The sequence below is a fragment of the Haliaeetus leucocephalus genome, unplaced genomic scaffold (genome assembly GCF_000737465.1).
Source record: "Haliaeetus leucocephalus isolate CR32 unplaced genomic scaffold, Haliaeetus_leucocephalus-4.0 Scaffold656, whole genome shotgun sequence".
In the NCBI taxonomy this organism is placed as follows: Eukaryota; Metazoa; Chordata; class Aves; order Accipitriformes; family Accipitridae; genus Haliaeetus; species Haliaeetus leucocephalus.
In genome coordinates, this window is record NW_010973092.1 from 8,959,492 (window position 1) to 8,986,750 (window position 27,259).

Here is a 27,259-nt window from a genome sequence, read left to right on the forward strand (position 1 = left end):
GCCCTGCCCCGGGCCAGGCCAGGCTCTGGGAAGGCCCAGCCGCGCCGCGGGGTTCTCCAGGCCACTGCTGAAGCGAGAAAAGCCGGGATCGCACTACGGCGAGATCCCATCGGCGACTGACCACGTACCCGGCGAAGGGGACAGCCCCGCCGGGAGCCCGCGACCCGCGGGAGCCGCCGATCCTCACCTCCCCGCCGAGCTCCCCTCAGCGCAACCGCCGGGCGCCTCGCTTCCGGCCAGCCCTCGGCTTCCCTGCCTCTCTATTGGCTCGCCGTCGGCGCGGCTGCACGCTCTGATTGGCCCTTCCGAACACCGGTCAGAAGCTCGCTCCACTCACCGCAGAGGGTTCCCTCGGGAGGCGGTGCCGAGCACCGGGCCGGCGCGGAGTGAGGAGGGCGGAGGGCGCGTAATGGCCGCGGCCGCAAGGGGCTGGCGCCCGGGCAGGGGCTGCCGTGTCCCAGGAAGTGGCAGCAGGCAGCCCAGGAGGGACGGGGGGGCCGCATCCCCACCGCTGTTGTGGGTCTCCCCGGGGTGCGGGGCCCCCTCACCAGAAGCCGCTCCTGAGGCGGCGAGGCCAAAGGCCTGTGGGGGGCGGGAGCGAGCGGCCTGGCGTTGGCAGGGCTGGGGCCGGAGAGTTCGGCCCCGGGCTTGGAGACAGGCGTTTGGGTCGGAGCGTCCCTGCTGCTGGGAAGCAGGGACTGCTTCGAAGGAACATACTCGGATCGGGATCGGCCAGCACGATTCGTAGGCGTTATCCGCCGAATGACGCGGAGATGCGGGCTGTGGTGATCCTGTGGTATGTCGTGGTTCCACGCATCAGAAATGCGGGCATTACCCCGGCCGTGAAATGAAGACGTTACCCTGGAACGCGTTTGCGTCGTTCCTTCAGCTGAATACACTAAACCTGACCGCATAAAGACTGTAACAAACAGCTGGGCTCCGTTGTTTTCAGTTTTGTTTTATGAGGAGTTGAAGAAAAAATGGTGGGTTTGAGTTTTTCACCTTGTGGATCGTGGGGAGCTGGGCTTGCTGGCATCACCTCTCCAGGAATTTCTCCCTGAAATGGCCAACGGGAAAGGATTCTTGACACTTGGCCATTGACGTCCCGTTTTCTCTCTTCCTCAGCAGATGGCAGCAGTGGCCTTTGTCTGACGGGACCCGTTGCGTGCACACGCAGTATCATTTGTGAAAAGTGAAAAGATTCACTTTTCAAGATTGATCGTTTCACCAAAAAAAAAGTTTTGATTGAGTGATAACTACTTTGGATCCTCTTAATTATTTCTAAAACAATGGAAAGGAACACCAGAATAGTTAGGTTTAAGTGACTAGAAAACCTGAAAAAAATTTACTGCTCGCATTTTACTGAACATCTGAATACATATTTAAATACTCCAAACCAAACACTCTACAACTGACAATGAGCGCAACCCTGACTGCAGAATAGGCTGATCTATTTTCATTTTTAAGCAAAGTATATTTTGGGGAGGAAACAACCCCCCTTTGAGGCATTTGTTCTCAGATTATGTAGTGAGTGTCTGTCACATAGGAAGGAACTTCAGTGAACTTGCTGAAGAAGTCTCTCCTGTTATAAAGTTCGATGCTGTTGTTCTCTGACAGTGCAGTACAGTATTTACACATTTCACATGATGTTGCTAATTATTACATTGTTTCATTCTCTCTTCATTACTTAGTCTGAGTTAAAGGTTTGTCCTTTTCTCTGTATTCATACAGATTGATGTCATCAGTATGATTATAGTTTAGAATTTATCCATGTATATGTACATATGGATATGGCCTACATTATGTTTTCAAACATTTCTTGCCATTTGGTAATGACTCACAACTTTGATTTAGGGAAAACTGACACTAAGTTGATCTGGGCATAATCTGTATTTGTCACTAGTCTCTAGACTGACAGATCTGATGCCATCAGATATATGAAGCAGTATCTTCACATTTTCTGCCCTTGATGCCATTACTTCTACTTAAAAAGTGAGACAAACGTCCTTACATGAAGGATTTTGTGGTGCCCCAAGATGTGAATTAATCTAGTGTTCTTTTCAGGAACGTATCCATACGGACTGAAATGTCACAAGTGTGAATAGCTTGCTCAGACCCATGAGCCTGGGTATAGAAAGCTCTTATTCTTTGTGCAGAAATACCCTAATGAGCAGCCACGGTGGGCAGCACAGTGCAGAAAAAATGTAACAGGATAAGGTGGTTTGCCCATGTTGTGTTCCGTTTTCAGCATTTCAGCACTGGACCTGGGCCAACCATCCCTTTGAAATGTAGGAGCTGTCCTAGTACACAATCTTAGTAAGAGCCACCTTTAAGAAAACTGGAAGGCACAAAAGGTAACTTGATTCTAATATAAATATTGTATGCTTTAATTATTTTGACAATCAAGACTTAAAAAATCAAACAAGTTAAAGGATTAAGAAGTTTAAAAAGTTGCTACCAGTCACCACTTTCCTACCACGGCTATGGAACTTACGATCTCTACAGAGTGAAGGAGTGCTTTGGGTGCAGGCATTGAACTGGGACTCTGGTAGTCTCCTGAGCCACAGGCTTGCTCTTTGACATGAACCAGTCATTCAAACTCTCCATATTAAGCCACAATGTCCTTTGGGATCAGCAGGAAGATTTAAGAGACCTTTAATCTTCATTCATAAAATCAAAATACTTACCACATTGCTTCTTTCATCAGCTGGTGATCTTGTCAGTTGAGAACCTAAACAGTTCAGAGCAGAATATCGTGTACTATCAGCCAGGGGGGGATCCAAGATGGCTTAGCTTTTCTTTTTTTTTTTAAACATGGTGCTTGTTTCTAAGTACTACTTCAATGCACACAAATAATCGTTCTGAAGAAGTGAAAGTACTCCAGAATGGAGATGCAGATCTTAGCAAGGCACATAAATATGGAACTGAGAGCATGGTTTTCAAACACAGGCAAGGATGCAGTTCCATACTGAATGTATGCAGTTCCGTGCCACATTTCTGCTTTGGAAAGGGAGGTCTCATTCCTTCACCCTCCTCCCCTACTATTTCCTCCTGGTTCTGCTCTCTTTTCTTCCTTCACTGCTCCTCCAGCCTCCGACTTCTGGCTGTGGAGTCCTTTCTTCTCACTACTTTGTGCCATCACCGTCAGGCATTGGATTGCAAAGCAAACTGATGCAACTACAAACCCCACAGAAAACATTATGGTAATTTTTCTGGATTAAGTTTTCAGCGCTTCTAGTGAGTTAAATCAACTCACTGTGCTGTGTATCCTGTGAGCATCAGGGTGAGCTTTTAAGAGAGGAGGGGGCATAGGCAGAAGGAAGGGAGGAGGTCAGGGAAATGGTGAGGGGACTGGTTCTCCTTGTTTCCGTGGCAGCAAGCTCTTAGCTTGTCTCAAATCATCTTATTACATCATAACCTGAAAGATGGGCAAGGAATAAAAAGCACCACCTCCAGAGAGGCACGAGAAAACCCATGTAGTAGGAGGTACTAACACAGCTTTGGTTTTATTGGACTTTCCAGACTTTGATTTCACATTCTTTCAACAGGAGCTGAGCTTGATTCTCTAGTGTGTTGGACTCAGCGAACTGTGCAGCAAGGATGTAAAATGCTGTGACTTCAAAAAGTGGAAGACAGTGGGGGGCCAAGCACTTGTTTTTTACCTGATCTCTGTGATGTTCTTGAGTCATTTTTCCAGTCTGTATGTAGTGGCCGAGACAGAGGGGATATAACGTCAACTAGTGAAAGAAGAAAAAAGGGTTTCAGTCTCATTCTTGGTAGCATGGCTGATTCTCAGAAGACCCATGGATGGCCCTTTCCAGCCTGTGGGGAGCTGCTAACATTTCTCTTTACAGTGGTTCCAAATGAGAAATTAAGAATGATGCTGAGTGTCATGCGCAGTACTTTACAATTTGCTTTCTGCTGCATTTCAGCTCTTTTCTGAAATAAGAATGCTATCCAGTACAAGCCTACCACTGATAATACAGCACAATTCCTACAGCATCTCCAAATTGTGGGAATGAACCTGGACACCCCTTCAGCAGATGGTGAATCGGTACAGTGATATTCTCCGCATCAAAGACACGGCATATTAATTTATTGCTTTAGTTAAGTTTATGTTGTTTTTCTTCATAACTAATTTTAGGCAAATTGGCATGTTTCATTATCAGGCATTCCAGTTCTGTTAATTCAGCAGCAGTGTGTACAGTGTGTGCTATTGCAATATGCTAAGTTATTTTAGCAGACTTTGAATCCAAGCATTGTACAAGCACAGTAAATACAAACCCCATGCATGGTCTTAGAACAGCGCTGCTCACTTCTGTGCTAGAATATATTTCTTCCATTTTTGATTGCTATTGCAGTCTAAATAGAAATAAAAGTGTGGTGGTTTTTTTCCACATTGTCTGAAAAATAACCCCAAAATGAAACTCAGTTCCAGTCTCTTGTTGGGTTTAGGTTGAGTGTTACATCTTACAGCCTAGTTAAGCAATGAGCTCAGGAATTTCCTTTTTTGGTGATTGTTATAGGCTTTGTTGCAGGATATACCAGGGAGGAGGGGAAAAGAAAAGGAGACTGTTGGGGGTGAAGGGGACTTAAGCAAGCTTTATGTCTCCATCTGCTGTAGTTAATTCCCATCTCCCTGTCTCCTGCTGTGGCTTTGGGAATTAATGAATTTGCAGTGCAGTACTGTGCTGACTGTTCTCCGACTCCCCAGACTAAAATATCAGCTGCAGCCTATTGGTGTGCCTGCTAATGCAGGAAAGAAGTTTAATGTTCCTGTCATGTAAAAACTGGGGCACACCAATCTTCAATGCACATGACAGTTGAACTGTTTCTTGGTAAACAACCTATTACCAGATTCAAACAGATTCAAATCTCAGCACAGAGCCTGCATGGTTATTTAGCAATGAAACAAGTATCTCACTACTGATTAATAAATTGACATGGCTCAAAATCCAGGCACATTTTGATAGAATCAGCCAGCACTCTTTCCTATGCTCATAGTCTTAATGTTGTTTCTGGAAGCAACCCCCCCTACCTGATTTTTAAGCCAGACATTAATGGTGGGTCTTTACTTGGTCACACGCCTGTGGTGACTGCCTATTCTAACTCGTAAATGAACATGTCTCAAAAAATGCATCTGCATGGCATGAAGAAGTAATCCCTACCCAGCCATCAGCAACCCGGGTAGCTACAAACGTCATATTGCCAGAATAAACTGCAGGATTTGCAGCACTGCAGTTTTGCCAGCAGTGTAAGTCATGCCTTTGTCTTCAGAAGGAAATAGTAACAGACAGGAACCACGATAGGCAGGCACTAATAAAAGGAGCTGGAACAAATTCCCAGTTTGGGTATGACCTGATGAAACCAGGTTTTCCTTTCTGCATTTTTGCCCTAGAGAACAGCTGAGCAAAGTATTATTTGTACCTTTGTCACAGAAGACCCTGTCCTAACCCTGTGCAAGTTCACCCATATAAAGCATGTTCTCTATGTTACTGCCAACATCAGTAAGCCTGGGAGTGATTCGCTTCAGGCATTCAAATAGTGGATAATTCACTACATCCTCCTAGCAGATGCTCAGAACAAGGCATCTACTTTCCCAGGGCTCCCGAACAGTTCACAGGAGAATCTTGCTCTGGTTCTACAAGAGCAAGTCCCTTGGTCACTGGGAGCAGTGTGAGCAGATTCAAAGGTGCAGTTGTAAGACCTAGAGGAAAGCTGGATGCATCTGGCTTGTAAAGACCAGGCTAATTCTTCCCCTTTTCTGCAGCTTTCTGTCTTATTCTTTGGGTCTACTGGAGACATGTTTATTGGGGTGATAATGAACTGCCAAAGAAGCAAGACAGCTGAGTAACCTAAATAGAGTTTCTCACACTCTAAAAATGTGAAGTAGCAAAATGGGTTGAATTCTGGAAGCTTGGAACTTGAATGATAATCATCATATTGAGCAGCTGGTGAAAAGGAAGAGCTGGCACCCAGGCAGTAAACCTGGCCCAAATATTACATGATAGAAGTATACAGGTCGTTTTATGTGAAGAGTGAAGATATAGTGGCATCCTTCCGGTCTGTTTTTTTACAAAAAACTAAACCTATCTATATTTAACTTTATAAATTTCTCTGCCGCCTTCAGGACATAAGCATTGGTATCAGAGCAGGATGTGCGGGTGGGGAGATTTCCACGGTCTGCAGTAATAAAAGTGTGAACTGCATAATCTGGGTAAATCCCCTAAGAAAAAATCCAATCCCTGAAATAACATTTTTCAGAGCAGAAATAGATCAGTTTGCAGGAGGTAGCAAGGGAAGAACAAAAGTGACTGAAAGAAAAAATAAAAGGAGCCCACTAAGGCCACAGTTGATAAGTCTATCTGTAACCTCAACTTGCCCAGCACATAGGAGAATTTAGTGCACACAGCAGCTCAAACTTAAATCTGAAATATTTAAAATATTTCAGAGTTCCCTGCATACAGATGGAAAAGTGTCAAAGGTTACATGGTAGCAGGTTTTATAAAGGCACCTCAGCAGAGAAGATGTAGGAGACCTAAAAAATTCATCAGGCTTTGTCTCCTCATCTTAAAGGATAGACTTACTGTATTTTTAAGATACTTAAGACAGTTATATTTAATTCCTTTCTATTACGGATACAGAATTTCTGTACCATGCAATATATAGCGGTCCCAAAAGCCTTGAACAAAAGGAGTGTTCAATGTAGCACTGCACCGTCATACAAGGTCAGGTTCCAGAAATGAGATACCTGTGTTAGCGAGATATTCCAGCTCACCCAAGGAGCCCTTTCAGGAAAACTATGTAGTTTGTGTGTAGAGCTCTACAGACTTGTCCTCACATCTTCCAGCTCTGCAGCCAACTTGGCCCTGGACAATTGGTGTATTTCTACCTAACTGTGCATATATATATATATCATGCTCTACTGTAGAAGGGTCCTGAAGCCCTTAAATGACTGAGGCTTTATTTAAGAGGATTATAACCTATTAGTCACCCAGGTGGATGATGACATATGATTTATGTCTGTAGTTCATGCCTTAAAAGCAACAAAGAATTTTAATTAAAAAATGGACAAGAAATCATGATCTTTGAAGTTAAATAAAATTCAAATACACATAAACAGGTTACTGTCTCATAAATGTATAATTAAATATAAATAAAATTCTTAGACCATATGTTTTTGTATATACATGTCAACCTGGTTATATACTCGTTAGACTTAGAGAGCATTCATATTCTGGTTTTGGCTTGCTACACTCAAATATTTGCGTTTGCTACACATGGAGTTTGGGATTAAAGTGAAAAAGCAACATGAACAGGTAGATTTGTGGCAAGAGTGGATACAAAAATATGTCGGTCCCTACCTTCCTCCCCAGTTCAGCAGTGAAGAGTCATCAGTTGATAAAGATAGTGTAAAACAGGAATAGTTAGCAGCTGTCACTGAAATCAGCTCCCGTGTCTATGTCAGTGACACCTGAATCTGGCTCTGTTGATGTGTTTCCTTCCTTACAGTCATTCTTATTTTTTTCCCTGTCTAATGTCTGGCCCATCATCAGCTTGAACTCGCCATGGAAAACTCAGAATGGCTGATCTCACCTGTTAAATCCTGCTAGTTCTGATGTAACTACCAGATTCTTTATTACTCCAGGCCAAAAATCTGTGATTATGTTCTTAGACCTATGTGCGTCTTTCCTTCTACATGCATTGTATCAAACCGGTACCTTCTCTTTCACAGCAGCTCAGCCTGTCCAGTTCTCCCACGTTTCCCTCTTGCCTTGACCCTCACAGCATCTTCCCGTCAGACCTCCTACGACGCATTGCATCACGCCACGATTACGCCAAATGAAGTGCAGTTGCCAAGACCCCTATCTGAACATTTGATCAAACTGCTCCCCCCTTCATGTCCCTCCGCTAACTCATCTCTTATCTCATGAAGAAATCAAGCTGCCAGTCACTACATTCAAAGAATTTCTTAGCTCTCCCCCCACTACTTGCCACCCTTGCTGAATCTCTTCTCCCCCCACATCCTCTCATCTCCAGCAGCATTGCTGCCCTCAGAGGTCTACGTGTTGGTGTCTCATCTCTTTGCTGTCCTGTATGCCTTGCTTTTTCTGCAGAGCTGTAGTGTCACACCCTTCCATTTCTATTTATATTTAATTTTCTGAGAAGACAACATGTACATCTCTGCCAACAGACTGCAACCCCCCTTGGCCCAAGCTACAAAGACTTTTCAGAAAGTCCTTAACACATGACAATTAGTGCAAAGAAGAGACTAGAAAGAATAACATAGTCCTAAATAAGTGTTCATAGCAAAAAATGCAATGACATTACAAACTGTGGTTTGTTTGACACAAATCAAGCAAAATGCTATTAAGATCAATAGCTTTTGGGGGGGAATTCGCTGTGCTAGCAGAGTGAAGTCCATACAATTTGTTGGGGCACTCTACTGCCTATGTTCTGGTTCATTAATTACAAGAAAGGGTCTCAGAGCATAGTTTAAACCAGCAAATTCTCAAGCATGAGGAAAGTTACATGCACGCAAAAGTGGTCCTATATTTTAGAGGTGCAAGCACTTAAACAAGGTCTGGAAATATCCAAATAGCTGCTGTTTACACAGAGTGTGATTTTAGAAAACTCACAGCAGACTGAATTTTTTATATATGTGCATTGTATGAGACAAACTGTTTTGTAGAAGAATTGGGAAATTTGGCCCGAGTATTGATTCTAGTCTACAAATAGATATGAAATCCCCCTTGGTAGCAGTAAGTATTTTTCAGGAGATCACAGGCTTGTGTTATCTTTCTTGTTCAACCACAGGAGTTCCTTGGAACTCAGTCACTCTGCCAAGAAATGAAACACAGCTGCGCTAGACTTGCGCACTCTGTGCTGCATCTCGTCTTCAGCAAGACCACCACATACAGAGAGATATACGTAGGGATCAACTGCACAACAGCTTCTGTTTGTCCTGGTTCCTGTTCCATGATACTGGATTGCCTTTAGCAAATTCTCTTACAGACCTGTATGTCAAGTGCTATCTTTAAATTGTATTTTTATGGCAAAAGCAGGTTCTCAATTGGCATTGAACAAAATTGGCAAGGAACATTTCATGATCCCTGGAACATTCTGCCTAAACAATATAACAAAAAAGAGCAGGGAAGGGATATACCACCTCTTCTTTGGGGAGGGATAACCAATACATTCTGTTGAGAAATACGGTTCACAAGTCTGTCTACGAACTGCCCTATAAAATCCAAGTCTTCGTTTAAACAAAGTTTGCAATTTTGATATTTGTTCAGCTTTTTTTTTCTCATGAACTGAATTTAAAATAATGAAGCATCTTCACTGGAGCTTGAAAACAACTCTAAAAATATATCAGCAATAGGGACCTGTCTCCTTATACCCTAATGCTATGTTGAACTAAAGCCAAAAGTCAGCACTGGTAAATTATTTAGATTGAAATAATTTTCAGAAATACCTAATTAATAAAAATACTTATCTTGCAGTTTCCCCACATTCTGCCAGACTCCATCGCTCCAATCCTCAATAGCATCAGCAATACACTTATACATACACTAATAAAAAATAAACAAAATATTAAAAATGGAAAAGCAGAGAAAAACAAATTGCATTTGTTTTTAAATATAACAGTGCTGTTGTACTGAGTGCATTAGGTACATACTAATTTTTTTTTCTAATTTCCATATTTAGCCTGGTGCAGACTTCCCTGAATGGTGCCCTGAAGTCCTGAGGAAACCAGTTGTGCTTGGTTTGATGTTTGTGCTCGCTTCACTGCTGATTACACTGGTCTTGATTGCATCCGCAGAGGGCATGCTGTGCCTGCGCCTCCTGGAACATCCACCCACAGACTCATTAGACTGCACCTGAAGCAGTCAGTAATCAGTAAATAGTAACCAATGATAATTAATTAGTTATCAGTTATTGTAACCGTTTGTTTTCAGTTTAAATATCTAAAGACTGCAAACATTTATCATTCCTTATACAAGCATATCCTGGATATAATTTACTTTGCTTACATAGTAGGAACTTTCATGTTATGTGGGAAAATTCCTCAAAATAAGTTCTATGAAATCTCTGAGACACACAATCAACTGTTACATACTCTAAATGGGAAAGCACCACTCCTTCGAAAAAAAATATGGATGCATGATCTATTTCTAAAAGGACAGGAGAGACACTCATCCTATACATCCATGTTCAGTGTGTGCATTTATAACTGTATTTACTGAATGGGCGAGTAGGAGACAGATGCTTAATCATGCCACACCTCTTTTTAATTAATCCTTAATCATTGACTCACATCTACTGAATGTCCCCTCAAGTGTTATTTTTTCCACAACATTTACCTTAGCGTATATTTCAACATGTGCTGTTCGTTTTATGACTTCAGAGAGGATGTGGTTATGGTTTGACAGAAAGGAAGCTTTGCTGTAGATGGGAAGATAAAGCTCAAAGCACCTACGCTGCCTTTTGAACAAACTTTTTTTTTTTTTTTAAATTAACTTTCTTTCTTTTTTTTTAAATTAACTGTCTTCCTTCTTGTGTCTCTTTCTTGGACAGGCACTCAGTGCTCAGGGCAGGCATCCCATGTCCTGGGAGAGGACCATTTTTGGCTCAGCCATGAATAACTGTGTGCTCCTGGAGGAACTGCTGATCAAAAAATCCCAGCAGAAGAGAAGGACTTCACCCTCCAACTTTAAAGTGCGCTTCTTTGTCTTAACCAAATCCAAGTTGGCTTACTATGAACATCGCCATGGGGTACGTCAGCCATTTTCTCTCTCATAATAGAGTAATGGAGGCAAGGATGAAATTTGTTAAAGGAAGGGAAGGATGCTAATGGAGGGAAAGATGATCTTTGTTAAATTTTATTAACATTTCTGGTCCTTACTACAGCACCATTCACTGAAAATTGCAGAATGGTCAAACGGGTCATTTACAGCTCTGGTCAGTGGACGTTTGGTGTGCATGGAGGAATAAGACCGCCCTGCTATTTTACAGAAAGGATGTAGTTTTATTGTAGGAATTTAGCATGGGCTGTTATAACTGGTGTGTGTAACAGCTGTGTGAGCGTATGCCTGGCAGTTCACATGAGTACAGGGGTGGCCTGGAGTGGTGTATTGTGAAGATCTCAAGTATACCTCAATTACATCTGTGAAAAAAGTCATCCACAGATCTTCAGTCGCTCATTCTTTTCTTCAGGGCAGCAGACTGATGGCTGGTAGGAGACCAGTCTTGCATTTTAAAATAAATTCAGCTGCCATGTGTAAAATGTCTAGTCTTCGGAGTTAGCTTCAGAAGGGATGTGATGATGAGATCCATGCTCAGACTAGGCATTGTTTCTCCAAGCTTGCATTTCCCTGATTTGCTAAGTATGAAAAAAATTAGAAGTCAATATGTGCACCCCATTGTGCTAAGTGTTCTAGTGAAGTGAGAATTATTTCCTTCTTCTATTTAGCTGGATGTTTGCTGAGCCTCATTACAGTTGTAAATAATATTGCTTGTTTTCCAACAGTCACTGAACATGCTGTTAATCTGTTATATTTAGGCACTGTTACTGTATGCAGAGCAGAACTGGGGATCATGCTGCCTTGCTATCCAGCACTGGCAACTTCAGACCATCTGATCTGGCTCAGTTACAGGAAATTAAGTTAAAACTGAACCCAACAAGAAAAGCGAAGTATGATGTGCCCTTGTATTTTATCACAACCTACTTGAGGTTGGACACCAGCTTTAAGGGTTGTCAATTTTGCTTGCAAGTTATTTCTCTCAAATATGCCCACCAAAATGTTTTTCTTGCTTTTATTTTATAGTCCATGTTTATCTTGCCTCCATATTTAAATAGGATAATATTTATTGCTGCGTACTGTGTCTATATTTGGGTTGAGACTCTCTTTGTCTGCTCTCCAAACTATCTTCCAAATGCCATTATTTTAAGATTTTAAATTCCATTATAACTATCCCACTTAATTATTCTGGGTTAAATTTTCAAAAGCATCTAAGTGATTCTGATGTAGGTATTTAGAGAAATCTTCACAAATAGTTTTCTTTGGTGCTTTTTGACTCTTGGTGGACTTGAGATGAATTCAACGTACACTTTGCCTAGATACTTTTGCGGAATGACAGTAGGTGTCTGTTGTGTCAGCATCTTTAGACACTGAAATAGTTTGGAAAATCTGACTTGGTGACTTTCAGCGGGGCATAGATTTCATATGCTATGTGAGTGTCCTGGAAATTTTCTCCCCTAGTCTTCCTAAAGGTCAATTAGGTGAGAGAAGGGTTTGATATATTATCTACTTTATGTTATATATTATGTATTTTAAACATGCACATATTATATCCGTGTAGACATGTATATGTAAACACACATGTAACTTCAGGCCCTTATACACATTTGAGGGACGGTGGGTAATTACTGGGCTCATTTTCCTGAAACGCTGATTTTTTTCTGACACAAACTGTCAAAATCAGGTTGTTGCATGAATAGAACAACTTCTTATGAAATTGGGAGAAAAGAGTTAGTCCTGTGAAATACTCCCAGAACCAGTCCTCAGCCTCTTCAGTAATCATCCCCCAAACCAGACCATCCCGATGAGACCTCTGCGTGGTCAGGCCATTGCTGGTCTGGAGGGGAAAGCTTAGGGCAGCCCATGCAAGCACCATCTTATTTTGTGCTGAGAATGGAGTGAACCCCCAGAAAATGAGTTCACAGCTAGTGAAGGGAAAATTACGGTACCTGCCCAACACATGGGCTAAGTCCATCACCGTGACTGAACCAGGACCAGGGAGTGTGCGCAGGCGTTGAAATCGATGGTCTGTCGTGCTCGTTCTGGAGCGCAGGCCCTGGCACAGGTTTGGCTCCGCTCTGCGGGGACTCTCTTAGATAATTTGTGGGACTTGCAGGGGTTAGCACAGACTGTCCCCATTGCCAGCAGGCAGTTCGCATTTGGTCCCCCTGTTCTGGAGGTTTAGGGCAGAGCAGTAGGGACGTCGCTGTTCTCTGCCAGCTGGCTGCAGGGATGGGGAGTATCCTCAGGCATTTGTACTGCACCATATATATGGGACCAGCAACTGTCTGGGCTTTTGAAGTATCTGTTTTTCAAGGGAAATCTCTGTGGATGTTTTCTATAAGAGTTTTCAATGAGTTTCTTTAAGAAGCCCTTACCAACCTGTCCAGTGGCTTACTGTACTTGGCATTCAATACTATACGGTATCCACCTCTCTGGTCCCCAGTCAGTCAGTAAAAACAGCCTGTGCATAAAGTCAGGTAAAACAATTAGTGAACTGCTTAATGGTTTGAGAAGTCCCACAGATTTCAATTGAGTGGCTTAAAGTAAAGCATACGCTTAGGCATTAAGCCCAGGCTTATAAGTTTTGCCTGTCTTTAACAGAGTTTAGCACCCAGGCCCTTTCTTTGCATTCTGATGCTGTGGGTATAAAAAGGTGTTTAAACATTTACTGTAGCAGTCCGAAGCAAGGAAATAAACAGGTCAAAGAGATACAGGGATAATTCTGTAAATGATACCAAAAGCTGTCCAGACAACCGACACCATAAAGGCAAATTTTTGCAATAGCTGTAATAGCATTTTCATTGTAATGGCCATAGCTAGACAGAAAGCACTGTTCTCCTCAGGGGCCAAGCACACACTTGCCATTAATGTTAATGAAAGATATTTACATATCTCATTAGGAGAATGAGCCCCCAATAACTGACAACAATAAGAAGCTGTGTTTTCTGGAATTCATTACGCAGTGCACAATGCAGGGCTGTCTTAACATAAAGCAAAGCCCTGATAACAGGCACATGTATTCAACCCCCGTCTCTACTGAAATACATCAGAAATGCCTTTATTATAACATGCAAATCAATTCCACGGGCAAAAATTCTTCATTTCCAGGGTCTGATTTCATAGCTACTGTGCATCTGAGTAAACGAGCACATGGGAGTCATCATTTTAACTATTTCAATGAGTTTGATCCTCAGCAGAATAACTGACAGTGAAGACACTATGTGATACTCTCAGGGTGCCAGTAGACCTGCAGTACTGCAAAAGAAACAGACAAGTGAATCCCTTTGGAGAGGTGTCTAGGACGGAGTTTCACATGTCCTTACTTAGCAAACAGACTTAAACTGGTGAGTTACCTATACGCCATCCGCCTAATGGCTTACAGTCTTTGGTAAATCCTTCAGGTTAGCAGACATGAGAGTGAAGAAAGATAGTTTAGTATTTCAGATACTAAGTAGAGGTTCTTGCATAGTCTTCGGCATGCCACATCCCTACCTAGATGGGGACAAGCAGAAACGAGCATCTCTCCCTGTATTTCAAACTGGCTGTAGTCTAAAAGTGGCACAGATGCCTGAGGCTGATGCTACACTTAGTGAATAGGCCACCGTCTCTAGACTAGTACCACACTAGTGTGGTACCATTACCATTACACGATCTCTGCTTCAGAGCTGCTCATCTTGGCATGGCTCAGACCTGCGGAGAGTGCTTGGATCTGCCTGTATCAACTATGGAGAAGCACTCCATGTCCCTATGCCACAGTTTTGTCTCTTCAAAAACAGGCATCTTGCCCTATACAGGCATTCTGAGAATCATTTCAGGGCTGGGAAAGTTGTACCTAACACCTGGGAAGTTCAGGCACATAAATATTTTTAAATTTTATACCTTCATGCAGTCATGGGCTATTACTAGTCCAGTTTTTAAAGGCAGCAATGAAAGGTGCACACAGAAAAGGACCGAGTTCCCTTTTCATTTACATCAGCACTATTCTTCCTACACTGGTCAGATGCTCAAGAGGTCACATAGCATGAGTCAGCCTTGTCCTGGGCTCTTTCATTCAGATCTTTGATATTCAGATATAAAGATGGGACTTCAGTGTGTCTTGAAATTTGCTTTCAGCCTCTTGTTCCAGGAGAACAAAGGAATAAACTTGGCTGAAAAGCCTTTTATCAGCATCCTAAAAATGCTTTAGCTGCTTCTGATGCATTATCTACACATTGGGTTACTTGCAGCAGTCCAGCTACCCACAGTAACAAAAGCAGCACTTTGTTCCTCGGTCCAGCAGTCCATTTTACCTTTATTATTCTATACAGGATCCAACTTATCCATCCTGCCCTGGAAAGACTTGTTTTTTTCCCCCCAGACTCTAATGTAAACAGACTAAAACTTTTCTTCTCTGTTCTGGTATTCCTGTAATTAGAGTGACCGTTCATACCATTTCTCATTGCTTTGTGTATTCTGAATACCTTAACATTCATGAAGCTATAATCCTCATCTAAAGTGAATTTAATTATGATTTTAAAGACTACCTTCCAAATAAATGCATATCTGAGTAGATACGTCATTCTTCATAACTTGTCATATATTTATTAACAAGTTCTGTTTGCTTGCCAGAATTTTCAATACCATCTGTCTTCTGATGCATATCTCCAACTAATTTATTAATAATACACATATCTCCCACAAAGAAATCAGGCTTGGCATCTGTCTACTTCACACCTGTTTCAATGAATTTTTATGTAATAAAATCAATACAACCTTAAATAAGATGGAGACAAGGTACAAACCTGTGCCTAATATTAAATGAATCCTTTAATACACCTCTGTAAATTTAAAATGGATTTTTTAATAATCCAGATTGTATTATTGGAGTTGCGGGAGGATTAAGTTCATATTGTTTGCCACAATGAGCCTCATTTCTATTGTGAAATCACAGAATCATGGTAATACTGGCTAGAGGGTACTTCTTAAATTCATTTAGTCGGACTTCATGCACAGGGCCAGCATTACATCAACACTGGAGTGGGACTATCGCCAATACTAGAACAAGTCAGCTGTAGCATTGACTAGCCACTGCTTGAAAGCCAAGGACAGAGATTTCACATCTTTGGGCAATCTGTTCCGATGCATCTTATCGAATGTTTTTCTGGATACTTACAAAGTTCCTGTCTATTGTAGTTCTCATTCACGACTTCTGCGGCATGATTCAGGGTGGTGATACTGTCTAGACAAGATTCCTTTAAGCAAAATGCATGTTGTTCTGTGTCTGGTATCTATGGCCTTTCTAACTCTACAAATATGTGGTAGAGTCTGGTAATAAAAATAGCTCCTTTTTGCTGGAATAACTAATTTTATCTTCCAGAATTTGATTATAATAATTTTCTTTTTACACTTTCTGCGCATACCAGTTCTGCTCCTACTAGATCTTTGCCTGGGTATTTATTGTTCTTTAATCTTCCAAGAATTTTTTAAAATTACTTCTGAGTATTGTCTTCCCAGCAAACGTTAGATACTTCCATTTTCTTCAAATTACAAAGCTCAGATCTTTCTTTTGTTGGAGAACATTAAGAATGCGGCAAAATCTTCAACCCATGTTTTCTTTTATATCTTTAAGAATGAAAAAGGATGGCAAAAAGAAGTTAGTGGCTGCAACTGCTTTAGTCAGGTATGGCAGTGACCGAGGACTGCAGTGGAGCGCCCATGGATGAGTTACAGCAGTGAAGCAGACACAGCCCTCCAGCTGCCTCCCCAGACTCCTAGGTGTGCTTCTCCATCTCTACTGCTTAGATGAATGGAGGCATCGTAGGCACTGATTGCAGCTGATTTTGTCATTCAACAGAGTTCAGTGCAGTCTGCATCCAGGGTATGCCCACCTTTAGAACACCTTCATGTTCTTTAGATGTGAAAAAAACTGTAAAACAAATTATTATTTTTTTTTAATTCAAGAAGGAGGACAAAATAGTTATGACAGACATGTAAACCAAACAGCTACATTTAGGAATTTAAATGTCAAATATAATGGGGTATATTGGAGGTATTAAAGCATAATGCAACAGTCAGAGCTCTACTGAAAATCCTAGTATTATCAATTATCACCTCTTTCCGATTCTCCTTTGGAGTACTTAGTATTGGCAGGAAATACAAAATCCCTTACAACTTTCTTTCAAAATTCAAATTGCTCAATTTAGGTTTCAAATTTCATTTTAAAATTGTTTAAATTGATTTATTTCCCATAAAACCTCAAACTATCGGTGTTCCTAGTAAGAGAGAGAACTCCCAAAATACTGAACGATGCTAAGGTTCAGGCAAAATTTCTATCAATCTGGCAATCAACAGTTCTTAATATCCTAACTATTAATGATAAAAACAGCACATACGCAATGCATAGATAAGGGATATGATAAGGGCTAGAAAATAATTGTATCAACACAGTGTTCAAGGAGGTTCAAGTTCGTATTCGAGTCTTTTGGTCAGTGGAAAATTACTGTAGCAGGGGAATTACCATTAAAAATAAGTCCATGTTGTTCCAGTGATATCTCATAAGCTCCTAGTTACTTTTTTCTGTGTTGTTCTTAATTGCTATCTCAGCACCAACACATGACTATGAGAGACCCATAGTCCAAGTAGCAAGTAAACTGGAGACTGCAACACCTTAGGCATAAGCAGAATTTGGGCAGCTCAGCAAACCAAGAAATGCCTGTCCAGATTACTTCAGAAGCTCAGCAAGGCCTGAAGAAAATCATACTTGAAAGGCAGCAACATGTCACTAATTTAAAAAGATGAAGTTCACCAAGCCAGTTGAGCTCTCTGCCATTGGAAGGTGTTACACCTTGCACAACGGTTCTGCTGCATGTTGATACTAATCTGTCTGCAAAGAGACAGACAGGTCTGTTGGAGTGGTCTGTTCGTTGGCCCATTTATTTCCTACCAGTGGTTAGACCTGTAATGGTGCCTCTTGCCTTGAAGCCATGCACTCATATCATCCATAAAATGACATTTTAATAGCTCAAGTAGAGATTTAACACTGTATGGCTATGGTAAATATTTTCTTATGGAGTTATGTGGAGAGAAATCAGAGCAAGCAATGGATATGTGTTCCTATATTATTCCTAAAGCTTAATTTTAGCACACGAGAGTATAAAACTGTGATCACAGATCACACCAGAGGTCTGTGAGCCAAGTGGCCTGTCTCTAGGAGTGGTCAGTACCTGCTATTTAGAGTAAAACTACAAAAACAGCCTCGAATGTTTTCCTGGAAGCCAATAGGAAATATCTTGAAGGATCTGACCGTACAAACTTAAACGTTATTTAACCTTTTTAATCTCAGAGACAGCTCTATGAGAGAAAGACTCTTCAGCCTTAAATATTTTTTTCAATCATTTTGAAATCAGCCTGAATTATTCTGAAGACGGGCATTTTTATGTTAGGATTTGTTGGGGTTTTCCTATTTTGTGTCAGCCTGAGCTCATTGCTCTCAGGTGCTACCCAAGACTGTGTGCTGAGGCAGGAGCAGCCCACTCCGATACCCAGCTGTGACCATGTCCCTTTGCTCTTCATAGCTGGGGGAATATTTAGAATTGATTACTGTGCTCTTAATAGCAACATCGTAAAATTGTCACTTTGTTACTTAAGACATCCACCCCTGTGGGCATTCAGCTGCAGCTGTGGGTTCTGGGAACACAAGAGCCCTCTCTGTTTTTGCTTCTGTTCACTCTTAGCCCTAATCAGCTGAGTGGAAACGATTTCTGCTCTTTTTTTTTGTCCTGTTTGTGCCTGTGTATCAACAGCGCAGGTGTTTCTGTTCTTAAAAGCAGCGGGGTTGCATTAGGCATGCTTGATGGACCAACTTAGACTCCATAGTCTTCATGATGTGGTAACATACATGAGGGGCAAAAAAGTGTGAAGACCCCAGGTTGAATTTACAGCACTGAAGTTCAATAAATCCACTTTTTGATATGGAAGTGCAGCCAAAGGACAGCAACACAGATGGAAGCTGAGCACCGTATTTCCAAATTTTAGAAAGGGAACTGATTTTCACAAAAAACCCCTACTAAAAGGCACACGTGAAGTTCAGCCTGCATTCAAGTACTGCCCTAGGGCAGCTGCATTGCCTCTGCTCCCTGAAACTAGCTCATGCCCCCACCTGAGCCTGTTTTGACCTCCCCATCACCATGGTGCACATGTACCACGGTTTAGAAACCAGCACGATAAAGCTACAGGTGAGAGTAGTATGATATGGTTAAGTCTTATTATTGTCATTACTAATTTGTTGTTACTAGTAAGAGCTGTGGATAGGGGCCTCGAGAGCATTCACGGTGCAAGTATAAGCCCTCTGCAGAGGTACGTTAGTCCTCTTAAGGCCAGTGCCTGCAGCAGATGTTGAAGCCACTGCTCTCGCCAGCACAGCAGTCTCTCGTTGCCACTCTAAAAATACTTCAGTGTGCATGCAAGCCTCTTTTCACACTTACATGCACTTTATTCTAGTGGTGTGCAGAAGTTAAAGTTTTTGCTTTTTTTGCTTTTTTTTTTCCCTGCCTGTTCCTGAGAGACTGTATATAGCATTGAAAAAAATAACCTGCTTTAATTTCACCACCTCAAGCCCACAGAGTAAGAAACCCCCAAATCAGCTTCTGCCTCTGTCCAGGCTGTACACTGAGCGCAGCCGGAGCAGGTGACACGGAGCAAGGGGTCATGCCAAAGGCCAAGGCAAAGACCCCTCATCTACTTAACCACCAATTAAGAATAGTTCCTTCTAGTCAAGACAGTAAGTGAAAACAGGGAATGAACTTTGGCTCAGATTCTTAAAAAAAAAAACCCTGATGCTACAGAGAAGGTCATTAAATGCTTTTATTGATGGAAATGTTTTTGCGGCTGAGCTTACAGAGGACTGGAATTTCCTACCTTGCTTCACCGCGGCTATAAATTAGCTTTCCCCTACCCTTCTACGGAGAGAAAATATCCAGCTGCAACTGGGGAGCGGTGGGCAAACATGGGCTCATGGATGGACCTTGTGGCGGGAGGAAGGACTCCCTATCCAAGGGGGGACACAGCAGGGCTACAGGGGGGTCTCTACTCCTTTCTGCCGTGAGGTGCCTGGCTGGGCTGGGAGGAGCAGCTGGCATTGCAAAGGAAGGGACGCGCGGGTGATGGGGATGAGGTACGGGGAGACGGAGAGGTGAACGCAAACGCCCAGTGACGCAGGGCAAGGAAAGCCCAGCTGCAGCACGGAGAGCCCTTGGTAGTGACCGCTGCCGAGGAGTTTGGGGCCGCATGAATCTTAATTGCTTGGTTTTCCCCTCACAGCACAAAAGAAACAAGATGCAAGTTCATATACAACTTTTGAACCGAGCCGGCTTTATGAAACATGGCATGCTGCCTTTCTGCCTGCCAGCAAATGCTGCCTGCTCTCTCCTCCCGTGATCCCTGGGATAAGGCTCTGCCTACCCCTGCCTTACCTCTCCCTGGCATTTGGCCTCCCTCCCTTCCCTCTGCTTCCAGCACCGGTGGCTACTTTTTTTGCCAGGTCCGTTTGATAAATACAGTGGGGTTCAGCAAAACCTTTAAGCATCCACCGAGGGACCTTTGGCAGCACATTTGATGAATGGGCTTCACAAATAGCACCAGCAAAGTGTTAGCCAGAAAGTAGCAAATTCCTCAGACTGCACAGCCCCATATCTTACAAGATCTTAGACGTTCGCAAAGCCTGAGGGTGCAGAGCCACGGTCAGGAAATGTGCTCACGGCGCAGATCCGTCACCTGCAGCCGCTGCTGCCGGCTCGCCATGGGCTCCACATCCCCGCTCCTTCCCCTGCCCCAGACCATGGGCTGGCGAAAAGTGATTCATTTTGTTGGGTGGCCAGGCTGCCGTGGCATGGGTGAGCAGGAGCGTTGGTGGTTGTGTAGTCTTAGCACGTGATAAATGCCGGGTGGCTCATTCCCCAAGCAAGCACGGTGAGATGCCGCCTTGTGTTGCAGGGCAGGGCTATCTCAATTGTACCATAGTCGATTGTCCTAGTGTCTAAGGCAAATGGGGACCATTGTGGTCATCTGGTTTATGCAGTAGACACAAACTAAAGAATTAATCAGTGAAAGAGCTGCTGGAGCTGTGTGGCAAGAGGAGGTGAAATACCAAAGATGAAGACAATAATGTGTTGGGCTTGTGATGCACCCAGCTCCGTTCAGAGCTGTTAGCTCTCCTTTCTGGAATTGCCATATTGCAAACAACAGACCAAAAGAAATAGAATAGAACGGACTGGTCTGCAGCACACTGTACTCCTCGTGGGACAGCAGCATGCCTTGGTTATCTTTCCACACACATTATGCAGTAAGACCACTGATGTTTTCTCTGACCAACCAGCTAAAACATCTACTTAACTATACTCTGGGCAGACTGAAAACAACAAATGGAGATCTGTCAGCATATTTTGTCTTGCCCTTTTAGGAACAAGTCTCTGAGGTTTTTTGGAGACCATTTTTAAGAGGCTTTTCCTCTCCACTCCCTTCCAAATGGCCCAGTTGCTTTTGTTGGCTTAAAGTGCAGTCAAGCATCACAAAAGCAGGGATATATTTAGTTTCCAGCCCAGTTTCTGGGTAATGCCTGGTTTGTGAGTGGTAATTCCAGTTGTTTGTGCTGCTACAGGACTGTAATTGCTTTCTATCAACAAAGTCCCATCTGCGGAGGATCTGCAGGGCAATGCACTGGCTGTGAGACGCACCCTGACGTTGCACTGCAACATGAGATTATGAGGAGCTTCCGCTGCTGAATTATGTGATTAAAAGGAGCACAGTAGGTGATGAGAGCTGCAGAATCCCTGCACAAAGCTCCTTGAGAAGGCTGGACCTTGTCTTTCAGCAGAGTCCAGAAAGGTATCAACAAAAACCAGTCTGCAGTGAAAGAGCAGAGCGTGTGACTGGCACGGCATTGCTTCCTGAAGCCTCAGAGGAGGAGTGCATGTGGTTAAGCCCTGGGACTTCAAAGGAATAAGATGAAGGAGGGTTCAATGCTAGCAAAATTGAAGGGTTTTGTAGGAAATAAATGGCTTTGTGTCTCATCAAAAGGGTAGAGGTCCCAGGGGCAGAACAAATGGTAGAGGAGGTTGTGGAGAAGAGACAGAGGAAGCCAAGTCTGGAAGAAAGAATTGAATAGACAAGAATGAGAGAAAATAGATGGTGAAAATGGAGGGCAGTAAAGCCTTCTAAGGCTTGGCAATACTCTCAATAGTTAATTGGTATTTACATCTGGGGGTGCTTTACGGCCTTGGGTTTATTGATACACAAAAATCCCAGTCCACCTCATAGAGCTACATAGGCAGATGTTGTCTACAGGAGACAGTCCTGGCAGTAAATCCAGAGGCTCTGGTTAAAGTGCAAGCAAATACAAATACAAAAGTTAAATACACCAGCAAAGTCCAGCAGGAGCAATGTGAGACCACACCGTAATAATTTCCCTCTCTTTCCTCAAGTCCAAGTATACAAAGGCAAAATAGCTAGTTGTGCAAGAATGAGGTTTGAGGAGCCTTGGGGCCTCTCTGTTTTGAGGCTGTTTGACAGTACGCTGTGGCAAACCTCACCCCACCTCCAGTGGCATCAGCTGCTTCCCTGGTTTAGACTAAATGTGATGATGAAAGGTAGCAACAGAGCAGGAGTGAGGGTCAGCACAGCGGTGGGGACGGCGCTGCCGGCAGGGCAGAGCTGCAGGGTCACGGTGATGTAGGGAGCAAGGGGCAAGAGGGAGCTGGAGGGTGAAGGACACGAAGGGTTGGGGTCTGAGGGAGGGCGAGAAGGTTGCCAAAGTCTTGCTGTGTCTCCGAGTGATAACCCGTGACAGGGACAACACAATCGCTGAAGTTCATGCTCTCTCCCGTTGACAGGCGCTTGTGTTTGAAAAACAGAAGCTTTTGCAGTGTTTGGGGGGGTTCTTAAATCTCACCGATTTCCGTCACGTTGTCACAAAGCTGAGCTAGGAGACAGCTAGCGTTTAATCCCTACTGAAACGAATCAAAACAGGAAACCCGTTTGCCTCCAAAGAGCGAATGCATTTGTAGTGAATCCTTCAGAAGCGTGCACCAGATACCAAGCCTTCGTTTAGCTCCCACCTGCCCTGAGCCGGCGTCCGCCTCACCCGTCTCTTGCAAAAGCTGAGTGCCACTCAACAAGGAGCTACGGGGCGAGGATTTGGTAGCAGATAGGGTACGCCGAGGCAGTTGGGATACTTGGATGTCTGTTCTCTTCCTACCTTTTCCTAACTGCTGATACTGTTATCTAGGTATCTGGTATATGATGAATAATAACGCAGCAGAAGCTGCCAGAAAAAAAGTTTTGTCGGCAAGCTTTTGAAGATATTATTTATTTCAAATTTTCCTGTTATTTTTTCTTAGCTAAAAACCCAGACAGAACAAAACCAGAGAAGTGAGTTTTTTCTTATAAAATAGATGCAGTAAAAATGTTACATTTTAGATAAAATGCGTAGTTTTGAAATTCTCAGTACCCACATATTTTTTAATAAAATACTTATTGTTTTATAGGTTTTCAGTATGAAACAGGAGTGTCAGTAAACTGAATGTTTCATGAAGATAGTTCTTTTTGGTTAAAAGAGCATTTCATTTTGTTGGAAATAAAAAATAACACCTGAATTTCAGTGAAACATTTTGACTGCTTCTCTAAGAATCCACGTGCTGAGTTGAAATATGTGTATGTGTATGTGCAATCCATATAAAGCTGCCATATATGAGAATGATTCTTTATACTTCCAAATGTCTTACATAATCAGTTAATTTGCTTCTGTTCCATTAAAATTAAATCTCCCATGGACTCGACAATCTTGTCTAATTATTCACTTAATCCACAATCATTAGTATTTACCAAGTGCTTTTCTCTGTCTTTTAGAAAAAAAGGACTTTGAAGGGTTCTGTGGAACTTTCCAGGATTAAATGTGTGGAAATTGTGAAAAGTGACATCATCATTCCCTGTCAGTATAAATATCCTTTCCAGGTGAGTCTGTCTGTTGACCATACTGATACGGATGTCACTTAATTTTGTATTTCAAGAAAATTCTCCCTCACAGTGCAGTCGTTAATGAACCCAACACCAGGGTGAATAACAACAAAGGAAGAAAAAGCAGATCAAGGTTTGAAATGAACTGGGGAACCAGAGGCTGAGTGTTATTATAAGATCCATAAACTCTTCCACTCATTGGTTTTAAACTGGAAAGGATCATTAGATCTTCTAGTCCTATCCCATGTTTAACACAATATTCAGCTATCGCACTAATTCATATTCAGAGAAAGCCCATCTGTCACACGGGGAATCCACCCAGGGTTTTGGCCAATTTGCCTGTGTGATGCTGCAACTAAATACATTCAGTGGCCTTTGCACCAGAAACTGGTGAGTGAATGTGATGCTTTAGGGAGACTGCTCCAGACGAGAGCAGAGAGGGCTTTTAGTGATGAGATGGCTTAACGACCAAGAGGTAGACAGTGGTAGCTCTAGGATGAGGAACACATTGACTAGTGTTAATTATTAATACATATGGGATATATTTACATTGCCATGTAAACATAAATGCCACAGAATATTTGCTCAGTTATTGCAACAAAAATTCCCGGTCTATTATGTTATTCCCTGTGCTGGCATTTGTCGGAATTTTATCATATTGGTGACAGTACTTTTCTTAATATTTGTGGTGTATAGATTTCAGTGAATACAGGGCCAGCTTTGTTCACAGATGGCTTTAAAAGAGTGAATCATCTGGACTCAGATTTGCAGATCAAAGCTAATGATTGTGACCCATGTACACAATAATGTTAAAGAAGATAACTTTATAAAAAGAAAAAAGACAACCAGAAAGCAAGATTTCTTTTTTTTTTTTTTTGCTGTTCTTGTTATCTCAAAACCAGCATCGATTTGGAGGCTTGTCTTGGTACTGTCATTCTGACAAATCATGAAGTAGCTTGTAGAGTTTTCTCTAAATCTTCATTTCAACAGTAACTCTAATCTGAGCCCTGGAAAATGTTACCCTGCAGAGATATGAGAAGGGAGAGGAAATAATTTCCCAAGCTAGGTTGGGTCAGGAAACCCTCCCTCCAGCTTGGGATGGTCATCAGCCAGGATCATAAAAATTGTCCTGGAATATTACAAAATGTTGCTATGCATAATAAGCACTCAAGAAACCAGATGATCAGAGTGTTATGGCCTTGTTTATAGGCATTTGGGAGCAGGAGCAGATGCTGTGGTATGCTACAAACAGCTCTCGATGAGCAGCCCGACAGGAAAGCTCTTAACTGGGGCTGGGTAGGAGCTGCCTGACTGGGGGAAGTTCAGCTGCTCATAACTTGAGTGAACATGGACTAGAGAAGGAACAAATACTCAGATCTGTTTGGTTTTGGTCTGAATTTTCAAATCTGTATCTCCATATCTCCAATGCTTGTAGGAACAGCAAAATAAAGTGAAGGTAGTGGCCAGTACTGGTGGGATGGTAACAGGGGACCAGTCATGACGCACAGTGTTCCGCCGAGGTTGTGGTAATCGCTCCTGCTTGTAGCACATCTGAATTTTGTCCTACGGTCAGTTTTGTGGTATTTTGTAAAATGATATTGTCTGGGTTTTTCTAAGAATATCTCAGCTGCACCCAGCTGTAAATCTTCTGTGGAACTACCAGTGGCTTTTTGGTTTTGTGTGGGTCATCTGGCAAGTGAGCCCCTTGCAGAGAGGCATAAAATGAGTGATTTTGTGCAGTTGTGCATGCTCATGGCTACATCCTCTGGAGATCTGCTTACTGCATATTTCGAAATCTGCCTTAGATTGTCAAAACATTATACAGACATAACAATAATATCAACAGGAGTGGCTTTAAATAAGAGGGAATTATTCCTCCCCTATTTCTATTTTTTTGTAAAAGAGGTTATAATTTATCTCTCCATAGCATGCAAAGCAACTGAGTCACACGGTTGTCTGTGTGTGCCTGCAAGGGCTTCAGGCCAAGAGATAGCAAATATTTCCTGTTCTTTAAACAATAATCAACATTGCCTCATCTACACCCCTGGAGAAACTTATAAAAACAGCTGCTCTCTTGTAGAAACCTCTGTTTAAAGACAATGGTCAAAGTTTTTCAAAGCACCTGTGCATCAAAGAGACCAGGTCCCATTTGGAATTAAGTTGTTGAGATAAATATTGGAAGAGAAATGCAGATTATGCATTACATCAAATTTTAGGCCCAAATGTAGTCATCCGATTCAGTTTCTGAGTCATTTTGGTTCTTGTGATGATTTTACTCCCTGCTCTGAAACTTCACAAATATTCTGTATTTCTCTTCCTTTGTTTGTTTGTCATTAAGGCCAAGTTGATGAAAACAGCATCTTGATTGCTCATTGTTCATCTGCTCCAGCTTCTTATTTTCCCTTTATAATCCTATTGAAAACTATTAAAAACTTTGAAGAATGATAGTAATCCAAATAATCTCCAGGAAGTTGCCCGAGATTTATAGTGACACAAGAAAAGCTAAGTTTGGCTCTTAGATCTCAAGTGAAGGTATCTTGCAAGAAACTGGTAAGAAACAGATGCTATTTCCCCAGAGATGCTTTAGAAGGATAAAGTGCAGTCAGTGAGTAACCACCTGAATCCTCTGCAGATTGAAATTGCTAACATCTCTGTTGATTTCATGGGCATTTCTTAACAGCATAAAATTGATCTAAAACACTGCTTGTCTAGAATACTTTCTTGGTCAGGATTTCTGCTCTGTTTTAAATAATCAAAAGTCAATGCGGTTAAGAGATGCTTCTGAACAGACCCTGTTACTCCGCTTCCCCAAATCATCATTTTGCATGTAACTTGTTGGTATGAGAGCTGCTTCGTGTTTCCTTCAGTGACTCCATCGTGCCCAGCCTATCTGGGATTGCTTCTAACGGCTGGCTCCCTTCTCTACTCCCCTCTCCAGATTGTCCACGATAACTACATACTCTACGTGTTTGCACCCAATCGTGAGAGCCGGCAGAGATGGGTCTTTACGCTGAAGGAAGGTAATAAAACCCCTGTGTCCACGTAATTGTTGAAGTTACTTATCCCGGACCAGTTTTCTCACAAGTTATAATGCAGAGAAAATGTGCAAGAGGAGTCAATGTCTTATATCTAAGCATGCAAAGTGGTAGCGGGGAATGAGGTTATAAAATCAAATTGCTTGTAAATATGGTGGGTGTGTTTTCAGCAGCAGTGGACAATCTGGACATGGAATGCTTTCTTTGCCTCTTTCTAGGATAAACTGTTAATAAGTTACTGTAATTTGAGGTTTCTTATTCCGGAAGAAATGGGGATTTTTCTATGGCTGATTTTTTTAAGAAATTAATCTTTTCTGCATAGAAGATTTTTCATCTCTTATTAACAGATTTTTTGTTTAGATGACAACCTTGTTAGAGAATCATGACTATTAAGAAACATTTTTGTGGGTAGCTTTCATTTCCTGTTCACCT

General features: G+C 42.3%; 2 protein-coding genes across 4 annotated transcripts in view; one reads left to right on the forward strand and one right to left on the reverse strand.

Moving 5' to 3' along the window:
• MED7 (mediator complex subunit 7) overlaps nt 1-223 on the reverse strand; it is a 1,687-nt gene extending 1,464 nt beyond the window's left edge. Inside the window, exon 1 of one of the 2 annotated variants that reach the window (XM_010578987.1) lies at nt 129-223. The gene's annotated coding sequence lies outside the window, so the exon portion shown is untranslated. The remainder of the gene's footprint in view (nt 1-128) is intronic. The other variant, XM_010578988.1, reaches the window with a different exon arrangement.
• A 10,382-nt stretch (nt 224-10,605) lies between these two features.
• Nucleotides 10,606-27,259, forward strand: part of ITK (IL2-inducible T-cell kinase) — a 30,351-nt gene continuing 13,697 nt past the window's right edge. The window contains exons 1-3 of one of the 2 annotated variants that reach the window (XM_010578990.1): nt 10,606-10,776; nt 23,685-23,789; nt 26,731-26,812. In XM_010578990.1, the coding sequence (XP_010577292.1) occupies nt 10,606-10,776; nt 23,685-23,789; nt 26,731-26,812 (358 nt within the window). The remainder of the gene's footprint in view (nt 10,777-23,684; nt 23,790-26,730; nt 26,813-27,259) is intronic. The other variant, XM_010578991.1, reaches the window with a different exon arrangement.